The following is a 14,113-nucleotide window of genomic DNA, read 5'->3' on the forward strand; positions in this document are numbered from 1 at the left end:
ACATTTGTTCATATTAAGTAGCCTCTGTATCTGGATAACTGATCGGATTTCTGTTTTTGCATAATATTTAAATTAGGTCTGTAGCACGACACCAATAAGAGTAAAGATAATACAAATTAAGCAATGTCCCAATTGCTTTCACTCACTCACTTTACTTTCCTGTGCAACCTCCAGTCTTAGATCAAATTACGTTTTTTGAATGAAGGAATATTTCCAGAGTTGATCACACAAAAATAACCATAAGTCACATCATCGATCATCGGGTGATGTCCTATTTGCAAAGTTTACAGTAGTTATAGTAGGCTAGTAATAGTGGACTGTATGTAGACATTTCCATTTGATTTATTCTAATTTTATCTACAGTAGCCTATATTTAAAACTATTTTTTGTTTTTTATCAAAATGTTCTTGTGTGGAAGTGTTTGTAGTAAAAGCTGTTTTGCACAGAAATTCATTGCAGCCGGCTTTGTTTTTTATGTTTATTTGTGAGTAGGTATGAATAACATAAGTCAACATAGCTTTACACATACACACTAAAGGTAAATCCAAAATAGTGATGTCACTTTCTAAGCAGAGGGATGTTGTGCAACCCTATGGAATATAGTCCACACATGACAAATGAGGTAATAATCAATATTACAGAATAATTAAAACTCAGATATTGGTGTGTGATATCTGAGTTTTAATTATTTGACTACAAATCTCACCTCATCATTCCTCTCCCAGTGATTATTTCCAGGATAAACTGAGATGCCCCCAAGCTGGCTTCTTAAAACTGACTAAATATTTAAAAAGAGCCAAAAGAGCCGTTCTTTTGAACGGCTCTTTGAAAGGAACGGATCGCCAAGATCCGGATCCCCTCAAAGAGCCATAAATCCCATCTCTACTCTGAAGCCTCCTCCAGTGAGCGACAAAACTTCTGCCTACAGTTGGGTCCTAGTGCCCGCGTGGGCAAGTCTATGTAGCTACAGTATTGGGACAGTTTTTGCGATTGAGATGACTGGGGGAAAATGTCACAATTATCCTGAATTAACCCTATTTACAATTTGTGTGAATCGCTCCAACCCACCCGGGTTTTACGGGTTTGGAACACCATTTTTGGGTGAACTAACCCTTATGCCATCATTAAGTTTCTATGCATCAGTCTAAATTTGTTAAAAGTGAACAGAAACAAACAAAATTTCAGGTCATCAAATTTTTGTTTATTGATTGACCAGGCTCTCTTTACCTGTCAAATAAAAAACAGATACACAGAGGAAATTCTGCACAGATGCAATGATAATTTTTAAACAAATGAGTTTTCTGAAACTTTCCTGGGTAACGGGTGCTGAAGATGCACTGCAGACTCCTGTCAGAGTTATTTAGAGTAAATTTAAAAAAGTGATTTTGTAGCATGTGCAAGCCTAGCAGCTCTCTCATTGCTTGGGGAATTCAAAGGTCAAGAAATAATGAAAGCGGCGCTCAAAAACTCACATTCACAGTGAGACAATGTGACAAGTGTCACTAAAAGTATCGACAAACAAATCCAGCTTTACAAAAAAAAAAAAGGCAATTGGGGGAAGAAAAAGCACAATGGGAAATACAAACAAATGAGACAAAAGAAACACAACATAAATATTCTTCTATTTACGGGTACATGTGTGTGACTGCGACAGCCAGGCAGCCTAATTAAAAACCTGCATCATGAAATATCAAAGATCAACACAAGCTCCGCCCACGAGAGAGCAGACAGAGAGGGTGATGACCACATGAGAGTCCAGAACCACAGAACAAAAAAACAAAACAAGAAATGCAGCTGCCTGATGGGTAGTGCAGTAACAGGAAGTCCATTATGGAGGTATGGGGCCATGAAGAGGTGAGAGGTCAGAGGTTCATTCATTTATAAAGCCTCAGAATGGATATTCGGAGACAAATATTGTGAGGCGGATGATTGAACTGCCACGGAAGTTGATGACGTTATTAACGGTAACCATCTCTAGGTCTAGAACGATGGTCTTCGGTCCTTTAATGGGTCGGGACAGAACCAAAGTTGCACTGATATTACTGGTTTGCTGTAATGGAGAGAAAGAAAAGATAATAAGTATTTTTGGTCACACTTTAGTTTAGGGTCCAATTCTCACTTTGAACTAACTATTAACTATGACTTTTGCCTCAATAAACTCATAATTACTGTTTATTAATAGTTAGTAAGGTAGTTGTTAAGTTTAGGTATTGGGTAGGATTAAGGGATGTAGAATATGGTCATGCAGAATAAGGCATTAATATGTGCTTTATAAGTACTAATAAACAGCCAATATCCTAGTAATATGCATGCTAATAAGCTACTAATTAACAGTGAGAATTGGTCCCTAAACTAAGGTGTTACAGTATTTTTATTTCATTTCACAGCACAGGTGTTGAAATGGCAATAAATACTTAATGTTTTATAAATGAATGCTGATTTTGAAAAAATTTCATCAGCTTATTCATTAAGGGACACAGAGGACCAATAAAGACTGTGGTTTGGCAGAAGGTTTCCACAGAAATCCTACAGCTTCCTCTAGTGGTCACCTTTATATCTACGCTACTCTTCAAAAGTTTGGGGTTGGTATGATTTTTGAAGGTTTTTGGAAGAAAGCTGATCTCTTATGCTCACCAAGGCTGTGTTCGTTTGACCAGAAACACAGTAAAAGCTGTAGTATTGTTAAATACTATAACAATTTAAAATAAGCTGAATTTTAGGCATCAATACTCCAGTCTTCAGTGTCACATGATCCTTCATAAATCATTCAAGTATGCTGATTTGCTGCTCAAGAAACATTTTCTATTACCAGTGGTGAAAACAGTTGTCCTGCTTAATATTCAACCCGGACACATTTTATTTCAGGATTCTTCAATGAATTGAAAGTTCAAAAGAACAGCTTTTATTTAGAATGGGAATATTTTGTAACATCATTAATGTATTTAACGCATTCTTGCCGAAAATAAGCTTCTTCTTTTTTTTTTACTGACCCCATACTTTTGAATGGTAGAGTAAGTGTTTTACAACAGGCATCCGATATACAGACAGAAGCCCACTCACTCACCCGCATGTAAAACTCTCGCCCCTCGTTGCCAGACTTGATCTGAAAGATGTAAAATGCTCCAGGGTAACGTGTGGTGGCCTGCATCTGAAATATATCAGCAGGAACACTGCGGCCAGAAGACAAATCCATATGCCTGTACAGGATAGTAAAGGGTCTTTCCCGACATGCGGGATTCTCCGCAGAACACATGCACTGACTAAGAGAGAAAGAGAAATGTAACATGTTGCATCTGTTAAAGATTAAAGTCAAATGTCTCTGACTTCATGTTTTGATTACAGCAAACAAGGTGTCTATCATCAGCATTCATAAACTCACTTGTCACTGAGCTCTATGTAAGGTCGATCACATATAAGAGGGTCCAGACATGTGTAACCTCCCTGGAAATTGAAACACACTTGTGCTGTTGTACAGGTGTTGTTACCAGACTCACATTCATTGAGATCTTCAAAATCAAACACACAACAGATTCAGGTTATCATCATTATCAGCAGCAACAACAACAACAAAACCATCAATGTAAAGGAAGTTCAATTGTGCAGTAGATACAAAATACTCTTGTGTGCAGGGTCCAAAAGTAACTTGCTGATACCAAACACACAAATACTATATGTGTGTGTGTGTGTGTGTGTGTGTGCATGTGTGCGTGCGTGTGTGTGTGCGTGTGCGTGTTTGTGTGTGTGTGTGTGTGTGTGTGTGTGTCTCATAAGGAAAACAGCTTAAAAATCCTACTAAGTGATGTTTTTAAAAAATGTCAAAATGCAGAAAGTTTCCTGTGATGGGTAGATAGATAGATAGAATATACAGTTTGTACAGTATAAAAATAGAAGTATAGAATATACTAGTGTATAGAAATATTTATCCGAGTCCATCTAGAAGGCGAAAGAAACTTTTATACAAATATGCACTAGAGAAGAAGCACATAATATAAAAATGTACTGTTACCTTCACAGCTCCTTCCATCCTCATACACATAATATCCAGATGGACACACACAGGAGAATGATCCTGGCGTGTTCACACACACGTGCTGACAAAGGAAGTCTGAGAAACTGCACTCGTCCAGATCTGAGAACAATGTATTGATGAAGGTAAACACATTACACACTGTCAAAGCACAAACTCACACATACAAATACAGGCAACACGCATCTTAAACCTATCTCTAAAACCTCTAAACCGGACCGTCATGTTTTCTGTCCCCTATCTTCCTCCTTTCCAAGTTTACCATTGCAGGTGGTCCCATCAGAGGCGAGCTCGAAGCCCTCGTCACAGGTGCACATGAATGAGCCGTATGTGTTCAAACAGCCGTGAGAACATGGGGTTGTCTCACACTCGTCCACATCTGGCGAGAGAGGAAAAAAAAGGAAGGAGGAAGAAAATGGCATACTTCAAGGTTTTCAGTGAATAACAACTTCACTTTAAGCTAAACTGTAATGATTGAGTATGTTTATGTGTATGTGTGCACCTTGGCATGTCCTGCTATCTGTATTAAGGAGGAATCCCGGACTACAGGAGCAGGAATATGAGCCAGGGATGTTAGCGCACAGCTGCTGGCAGTAACCATAGCGACACTCATCAATGTCTAAAGAAAGGTGAGTTAGAGAGCACGAAATACGCAAAACAATTGTCACAACTTGAATTCAACTATTCTAATAACGTAATTGTCTTGTCATTGAACTGTTAAATCAAGTAATTTGATTTTAATATACACTCGTTCAAAAGTTTGAGGTCAGATTTTGGATTTTGGAAAGGATTTTGTAATGTTTTTGAAAGAAGTCAAATTTAAAAGTGATATTGTGAAATATTATTAATATTACAATTAGAAAAATATATAACATTTTTATTTTAATATATGTTGAAATGTAATTTATTTCTGTGATACAAAGCAGAATTTTCAGCATCATTACACCAGTCTGCAGTTTCACATGATCCTTTTAGAAATCATTCTAATATGCTGAATTGGTGCTCAAGAATAATTTCTTATTAATGGCAATGTTGAAAACTGTTTTATTGGCTAATATCTTTACTTTCAATCAATTTAATGTGTCCATGCTAAATAAAAAAGTATTCGTTCATTTAACAAAAAAAAAAAAATGATCCTAAACTTGTGGACACTGGTAGTGTACTTTAACATTGAAATCATGAAAACTGGATTATTACAGGACTAACTGTGTAATGTAATGGTGTGTCGCTTGGCATTCAGAGTTCACTAATTAAAACATGTAACATCAAACTAGGGCCTATAGGCATTGGTAATCTTACCTTGGCACTGTCCACCCACCAGCCAATAGCCCTCAGTACATGAGCAGGTATATCCACCGGCTGTATTTATACACACCTGAGTCGGGTTACACTGGTGAGACTCTGTCTCGCATTCATCAACATCTAAAAAAAGAAAAGAAAGAACTGTCAGTTCAGTTCACTTGTGCTTTTCCCACCGCTGTCCAATTAGAAACTCACCTGAAACACTCCATCTGTTTCCCTTGGTGTATAACTTACAATGAGCTCTTCTGATTTATGAAGTTGCATTAATCTGTCCCGCTGATAGCTTGCTCTATGTGGACCGATGTTCTTTACTTCACGCAGCAGCTCTGTTCTCGAAATCCATCCCTGACCTCATAAATCTAACCTTACTATCACATCTTACACAAATAACTAGTCTTACACAACACGTTTCCAAAACTGGAATTCATATCTCCCCGTTCCACTCTCGCTTGCTCATTATCAGCACAATTCCTTATGAGGGCATTATATGCCTTAAATACCCGAACAAGCACCCTTGGTTCTCAGACCATGAAGTCACATGTTTTAAAAGAAAGCAAATGTTACTATTAAAGTGATGAGGGCATGATGAAGTCGGGAGTTTGGGACCGTGTGAAAGCCAGATAGTTACAGTTTCTTTGGTCAAAGCTGCCAACAGTCCCACTGTTACTATATGGGTAGAGTGATGCAATGGGTCCTGGCAAACCGAGCAGAAATTCCATAATAAGTTACTTCACAAATCCTGAAAAGACCAAAAAGTCTAGGTGCGTAAGCCACAATAATCCAAACAGGCAAAAGTTGGCAAAAAGGCCTATACACTATGAAGATGAAAAGAGACAACAAAAAAAGCAAATGCAAGACAAGAACACAGCTTTACTGAGGAACTGCACGTTTAAATGAGTTTTAAATGACCCATTCACTTGCTTTTGACATTTCAACGAAAGTGCCTTACTGTACAGTAATCACAAAGACAGTCACATGTTTTGCATTACCTGGAATTGAAACAATGTGTAAGCAGCTCAGATCCTTAACAATTACACAGCTTGTTGGTAAGCGATATCACTAAGCATTATTATGAGGTGGAATCATTACAGCCAGGTCGGATAGCAGAGACGCAGGCCACATGAGACAGAAAACCCACTCAGGCCCAGCAGGACCCCAGAGAGTGAAGGAGAGCATCTGGATTACATGTGTATCATCACACACGTCTGATCTGAGGGATTCTGGGAATGCCAGCATTTTTGGGATCAGATCTGATCCGGGAATAGCAAAAGGAGACTTCAGTCAATTTTGCACATGATTTAAATAAGGGTCAGAGGAAAGACATGGTTGTAAACGAAAGAGAGATAAACATGTCTGCATGTAAAAGAGGAAAAGAGATCAATGACATCATTCATGCGGTCGGAGTCAAGACTTTAACTGCACCTTTAACAAGTTTACTATGGTACAATTTGTTAAACTTAACAAGGGGTCCAAATACCAGATGTTGTTGAGGTCTTTAAATGCAAGCTTCATATCAGAGATATTCAATCCCTTAAAAGTAAGCCCAGACGGAATCTGAAGTATTTCATCGTATTTGGAAAATCTGTACAATTCTATGAAATGGATTTACAGATGCTAAAATATGTTCAACTGAGTTCATGACACTCTAATTTTCTGAAAGCAAAATCAAATTGCACATATATTTAATAAAAACACAAATTTTGTAGAATCATTTGATTGACAGGTGTTAGAATTCATACTCATAAGTCAGGACATGCTTGTCATATTAAAGCAAAACAATGAAACAAAAAGAAACATGCATGTCTAAACTTTTCAGGCATGCAGTTGTAGATGATTAATATGAACAAACATGTTGAGGTCAATCCAGGACCCAAGAATCTGGCACCAACTCAAAGCTCTTGCTTCTATACGCACCTCTTCATTCCAGAGATTTAATGCCCGTGATCTGTTGCCACACACTGGTTGTTTAAATTATATCAAAGGCATTTACAATCCACCACTGCAATAGTTCAAGCAGCCCGGTCAAGCAACACTTCACACAGCATATGTGAATTAGCTGGAATCATTGTACTAACGTGAGGTGTACAGCAAGCCAGGGTAGTAATTACGTTTAGTGTGGAATGTCTAGTGCAAGCGGTCAGCCACAAGGAGAGGGGTTTTTTTTAGAGAAAAATACAGTACCATTAGCATGTGAACATTTGAAAATAACCAGCCAGGCAGATCTTTACCTGTAGAATCAGAAATATCTCCAGCTGCTCTTTCAGCATGATTTACACCCTTCTATGCTGACTTCACACAGTAAGTACAAAATTAATGGTTGATACGTGTAAATGAATGAAATCTTTACACTACCATTTAAAAGTTTGGGGTCAGTAAGAAAATAAAATATTTTTTTTAAGGATGCATTAAATAAATCAAAAGTGACAGTAAAGTCATTTATAATTACAAAAGATTATATTTCAAATCAATGCATTCATCATAGAATACTGGAAAAAAAAGTCTCACAGTTTCTTAAAATATTAAGCAGCACAAGAACAATGTTTTCCACACTAATTAATATAAATATTGTTTCGAAATTCTTGCGCAAAAAAAATCATCATATTAGAATGATTTCTGAAGTATCATGTGACACTGAAGACTGGACTAATTCAGTTTTGCCATCACATGAATACATTCTAAAATACATTAAAATAGAAAACAGCTTTAAAATGTATAATAATATTTCACAATATTATTAAATAATTACAAATAAATAAATGCAGCTTTGGTGAGAATAAGAGACTTATTTCAATACTAAACAATCTTACCAACCCCAAACATTAGAACGGTACATTTTTTTAAAATAGCATTACAGTTAGTACAGTTAAGTTCAGTGACTCTGAGCTAATAATGACATCATACTACAATTTCCAGACGCCCCACTAAGCTAAAACACATTAATTAGTCTGCGGTACTACAGCTACTCTCCATTTGCTGACAGACACCAGTTACAGTCCCACAGCCCGAGTAGGCAAGTTTCAACTTGACAAATCAACATTTTGAAACCGTTTCAAGTTCCCACCTAGAATAAGATAATTTAAGCTCTTTAATTTGGATGCAAAGCATCCACATTCCAGAATCATAAGTGGGCTTTAGATCTTATTTTCTCAAGTTTCACCTGAACTGAACTGTCTTTCAGAGGTTTATAAGTACAGAGGCTAAACACAGGATTGATGGGACTTATGATGGACACATTTCAGGCACTGACTGGTTTGACTGTTTTGGTCCATCACATCTTAGCGTCACTGGCAGGGAGTGGGCATTCCCTAGTTTTTACAAACACACGTCGCTGACACCACAGCAATACCTGTAAGATGAATGATGGAATGGTTTAACACACACTTCCTGTACAGTTTCTCTTCCATAACAGCATCCCTTAACATACATAAATACTGAACACACACTGTACAAAGGAAGCTTACAAGTTGCACAGCTGGTCAATGACAGATTTCATTCGACAACCAATGACCTCATGTTTGGCAAGAACAAACAACCACAGATGCTGAGAAACCGCAATGGTTTGTCTCTACGATTTTTAACGATTTATCCAAGCATAAAATGTTGCTGTACTGAATGTCTCAGTGGCTCTACAAGACCTTTCTCTGTGTCCAAAATCTAGTACAGGGCAAAACATTCATCTTCATTACTCAATCCAAGTATTTCCTAGGTCAGGACATGTGCAAATGCACATTCATGAGCGCATCTGTGCGTCTATCTTCTTTATAACACGACCGTCTTGGGCTCAAAAGGTAACAAATCTATCACTGTGTTTCTTCAGAGGAGTAAGAGAAGACTGGAGAATGCATTAACTGCAAAGACTGGCACCAACTCGAGACAAATCCGCAGACCATATCGAAAAATAGAGCGCACAGTTATTTGTGCTACCATTTATCAAATGGCACGTGAAATAGGTCAACATGCTGACACACATAAAGACACAGATAACACAATTCATAACACCCATCTAGATGGAAGCAATAAAACACAGTTATAACTGACATAACTGACACCACATTCAGCTCAACAACTTCAACAGAAGCAGACCACATAGAGCCAGTTAAAAAATTATGATTTATGACAGTAAATAAAGAACTCAAAAACCGTCTTGTTGTATTTGTAAAGTTTGGAACAGTGAGCAGGGCTGAATGCCAGGTCCTGTGTGTCTTCCTGTCCCTTCACAAGATGTAGTTTGTTCTGAGGTTCCACAGTATTTTGTGGTTCCACACTAATGACTGATCCAGTCCAAATTACGAGATTCATTCTGCTGAAGTCTTTAAGATGTCACTCAGCCCACCACAGCCGTTACTAAATTACAGTCCAGCGCAGAACTGAGTCTTTGCTTCATTTCAAAGCGAGAAGACCCATGGCCCATTGCAGAAAATGAAGTAAACATAAGACCACAACCTGATGTGACCCAGAGTGAGTATTGACCACGTTTCAAAGAGTTCTTCTTAGCTTGCGTTATGCATTATAAAGAACTGGCTTTATATATGCCAGAAAGTTGTAAGTTCTTCTTGGGAACTAAACTTAAATTCGGTACTTTATCATGTGCAAATAATTGGTAAACATATTCTTCTAAAGCACAATGCAAGGCATGATAACATTAAAATAAGAACTACAAAACAGATACTAGTCGTTTTTAATAGTAAAAAATCCAATAATGACTAATATATACTCCATTGGTCACTAGTAGGGCCTTATTGTTCATTAGAACAAACTCTCAGTCTGGCATACAGAATAAGCACATTTAAAAAGTTTCTACAACTAAAGCCAATCTAATATAACATATTACATTGGCTGCATCTCTGGAGAGATGTATGGCATAATATTATCATATATGATTATTCACACTACCAGATAAAAGTTTCCACACACCTGACTGAATTTCTGATGAAGGCTCAAAAGCCTTTTGATCTGAAGTATTAAATTACATTTTTTAGATAGTTTTAATATAGTAATTGTCCATGCTTGTTTATTTCTGTAAAAAAAAAAAAAAAATGGTTGAATCAGACCAAGGCTTCCTAACAAGCCAGGCATGTGTACAAATCTTGTGAGTTTGAATTTACAACCTTTTCTGGTAACATCTTTGACCAACAATGATCAACAGGGTTGTACAAGATGCTGAAATGTATACAACCGTAAGGCAAAACTTACCAACACAAGTGCCATCAGCACCAAGTGTATATCCGAGAAGGCAGGGAGTGGACCGGCTCACTATTGGGTAGCTCGGACCAGGGCCTGGACCAGGGCCTGCTCCCACAGGAGGTTCAGGATATCCAAGCGATCTGTCAGGGTAGGACTCTTCAGGATAGGAAGGCTCAGGGTAGGAGCGTGGGCTGCTGCGGGCGTAAGATTGGGAGTAGAGTCCACGGGGGATGCACAGGTATCCACCGTTCTGATTTACGCACTGCATGTCACCTCGACACGGGTCTGGCAGTGTTCGGCATTCATCAACGTCTGAAAGTATATGTGAGAAATGCCATTAACAGCTGTATTTGAAATACAAGTTCTTGATGAACATAATAATATCATGACAGCGGATATGCCACTAACCGATACACTGTCTGGCACGGCGGTCATAAGTAAATCCATCTGTGCACGACTGGAGAAAAATAGGGATTTCATAATCAATCCAGTAGATAAACAACATTTTATAGAGTTCATTGTGCAGCAAGAAGGCTTTTTGAAGTAGTTTGGCCTTGCTATCATATGTTTATTATGTGTACCTAAGATGTACAACAGCACCGGAAAAGCAAAAAAAAAAGTAAAACTAATCAAAAAAGAACAAGAGAGGCACTCTTATTACGACACACATCAAACAACAGTGGCAAGTTTAAATGACTCAAGGACAAAAAAATAATAATAATCACTTACCTGACTTTTCCCAGAGTGAATGCAGCATATGATACTTATTAAAATTGACAACATTCTACAAATAAAAAACAAAATATGTCAGTAAATAATTTTGAAAACAAAAAACATTGAAATTCTTCAAGGGTTCATTCACCTAATTCTTCAAGGGTTGACATAAACCCTAAATGCTCACTCAAAACCAGGAATATCGACAAAGAAGTTGGATTACTTATGGTTCACATAATATCTGTTAAATTTGTCACTAGTAGTCTTGTTTATTAGAGACTAGTTCTTATTCCCACAGTGACTAGTACATATTTATTACATACTAACACATATTTATTTGCAACTAGTTACCATCCCAATAGTGACAATGTTAATAGTAACTAGCAATGCAAGCAATAGTAACTAGCAATAGTAACTAGCAATGCAAAACGCAGTTGGTGTTACTATAGTAACAATTCACTGTAAAAAAAATAAAAAATATCATCAATGTTTTGACAACATAAGTTTTTACATTGCTTTAACTCAAAATAAGTTAAGCAATTTTAAACTTTTTTTTTGTCATACAAGATTTTTTTTAAAAGTCAGTTTAATGTAATTTAAGTTGAAATTACTTAAACATCCAAGTTTATTGTACTTAATTTAAGGCAGCAACTTTATTTTAACTGTTGGCATATACTAGTCTGTAATAAATTAACTAGATAATTAGTAACTTCTGGAATAGTTACTAGAACTAAGAAATGAACCACAAATCCCTAATGGCAATTGGCAACTTGTCACCAGTAACAATGGAATATTTACTTGTCACTACTGGCATGGAGACATAGCAAATTAATTAGTATTATTGAATAGATATTCACACAGTATCTAATGAAAAGGCTACTAATCCTAATCAATATAGGATTAGGCTACTTAGCTAATCATAAATAAGTGGCATAAGTCACTCAGTTGTAAGTAACGTATGCTAAATCGGCTTGCCATAAAGCACCAGCTGACTAATTAAACTCACCTTTTGTTGGTCGACCAACTCAAGCGACGTGGTTCAAATAACATGTTTATGTGGATCCTTGTAATTCCCCTGGAAAGAACGTCACACCACCAACCCGTAAACTCCTCGCAATAGGAAAAGAGTTGATCTTTGTGGTTTTACTACCTTTACGGGCTCGCTGGACCCAATGCGCAAAATGAAGTGCCCAAAGCGCCCCCTCCGCGTACGCGCGTTCACTTGAATGTCGAGACACTTGGCTTTGGTCACCCGCTGCGGCCGCCCTGTCGACCGAAGGCAAGAACGTGTGAGAACATTGACCAATAGTAAAAGGAGGGTCCTACTATATATAAAAAATTTAAATCTTGCTGTATTTCTCCGTGCTCGGCCCACTCCACGGATTGTTTAGCAATGCAAATAAACGGGCCCCCAGAGCACTTGGCCAACAGCTGGATCCCATCAAAGATAGACAGCCCCCTTTGGAACGAAAGCGCGCACAGGGAGCTCTGCCACAGACTCAAAACGAGAAGGAAGACGGCAACGAGGAAAACCGAGCAAAGAATCTATAAAACGACGCATAATTCACTTAAATTTTGAAGGAGCTATACTGTAGGCTACGCTACTGGTGTCGAGTCATCACGTCCGGCGTACCCCATTAACCATTCACTATTCAACAGAGTAGTTCAGGCTAAATGTAAAGTAAAACAGTAGTTAATTTACAGAAACAAAACTATCATGGTCTTAAAATTTAACTAGGTGTGTAAAACGATGTCAGAGCAACATATTTTTGATCACTGGAATTCAAAACGAAGGCTGGGGCCCTTTAAAGCAAAACAAGTTCGCGCCACACACACACAAACTGAGTTTGATTGAGTAGGCCAAGTCAAAAACAGCACGTATTTATCAAATAAACATTGCTCTCGCGCTTATTGGCAGTGCGACAAGTGTTAGCGGCGCGTCGATCATTAATTTTTACTTGTAAACATTACAAATTTACATATCACAATAGCATTTATTACAAAAAATAGTCTATATCACTAAATGTTTTTAATTAACAAACATAGCTGAAATAGCAGTACAGTGAAATTAATATAAAAAGTTAACTGCAGCCCGGCAGTGATTGGACAGCAGACCATAACCACAGTGTCACCTGGTGGACCTGCATCTTATTAGCTATTGCCTAGTGTAAATATGCTGAAATAACCTTGTACCGCTAACCTTTGAGCTGTAACACACTCGGCACACACACTTGACTGGAAGGCTGCACATACACAGTCAAACTTTGTTTTTACTGTATCCTTTTATATAGCTTTACTTATGTCAACTGATTAATTAGGTTTAGAGTATGTTTGGCAGCATCTAGCAAGCCAGATGCGGACTGAATTCAGCGGGGAAGACTGCTGGGAGACTGAGACACTTTATCAGAGCTTTTTGGCATGCATAAAGGAAAGAAGATGGAGTCAATGGTCACATCACCAGGCAGCACACTGCCACACTCAAAATAAACTCAACCGTTCAGTGTCAACCGTGAACTTGGGCAGTAGGCTTACTACAGTGTGGCAGAAGAGGAAAAGCTTTTCTAGAGTTACATCAGTAGTTCAGTGGGCCATGAAATGCATCAGTGATTTTACTGAACATTTCTTTAATGACATTCATTAGACTCTGAAATACAAATATTTTCAGGCTCAGGGTGATCAAAGCCTGCCAGATTAACACACCCTCTGGGCAAAAGCCCATTTGGGTGGAGATCTTGAGATATAAAAAAGGTTTAGACTTGATCTGACGCTGATAAAACAGACAGCAGAGTTATGACAGTTCAAATGTACACAATCTAACAGAGGGAAAAATGTCTGCAAGGAATGTGGGAGGCTGAAGCAGGTGTTCCCTGGTGAGGGCAGGGTTAT

The 14,113-nt window shown here is 37.9% G+C and overlaps 1 protein-coding gene across 2 annotated transcripts; it reads right to left on the reverse strand.

The window, feature by feature from the left end:
- Positions 1–1,181: 1,181 nt before the first annotated feature.
- On the reverse strand, positions 1,182–13,084 carry fbln5 (fibulin 5). Of its 2 annotated transcripts, XM_079634331.1 has the most exons (12): positions 12,378–13,084; positions 12,234–12,302; positions 11,243–11,297; positions 10,922–10,970; positions 10,523–10,825; positions 5,327–5,449; positions 4,530–4,646; positions 4,290–4,406; positions 4,007–4,129; positions 3,380–3,506; positions 3,065–3,260; positions 1,182–2,050 (listed from the first exon to the last, which is right to left on the reverse strand). In XM_079634331.1, the coding sequence occupies exons 2-12, from the start codon at positions 12,275–12,277 to the stop codon at positions 1,889–1,891; spliced, it is 1,416 nt and encodes a 471-aa protein (XP_079490457.1). In that variant the 5' UTR covers positions 12,278–12,302; positions 12,378–13,084; the 3' UTR covers positions 1,182–1,888. The 2 variants fall into 2 exon arrangements, with proteins under 2 accessions (XP_079490457.1, XP_079490456.1); XM_079634330.1 differs by having other exon boundaries at positions 12,234–13,083.
- Positions 13,085–14,113: the final 1,029 nt, after the last annotated feature.

This window comes from Phoxinus phoxinus, assembly GCF_949152265.1.
Source record: "Phoxinus phoxinus genome assembly, chromosome: 14".
In the NCBI taxonomy this organism is placed as follows: domain Eukaryota; kingdom Metazoa; phylum Chordata; class Actinopteri; order Cypriniformes; family Leuciscidae; genus Phoxinus; species Phoxinus phoxinus.

What these genes read in the sequence shown, in the direction of transcription:
- fbln5 (XM_079634331.1), bottom strand. Translation starts at nt 12,277, where the DNA reads ATGTTATTTGAACCACGTCGCTTGAGTTGGTCGACCAACAAAAG. An exon ending in GGTGGGTGGACAGTGCCAAG is followed by an intron (nt 4,647 to 5,326) that starts GTAAGATTACCA and finishes ACCTTTCTTTAG; the next exon opens with ACATTGATGAGTGTCGCTAT. An exon ending in TGATGGGACCACCTGCAATG is followed by an intron (nt 4,130 to 4,289) that starts GTAAACTTGGAA and finishes CATTGTTCTCAG; the next exon opens with ATCTGGACGAGTGCAGTTTC.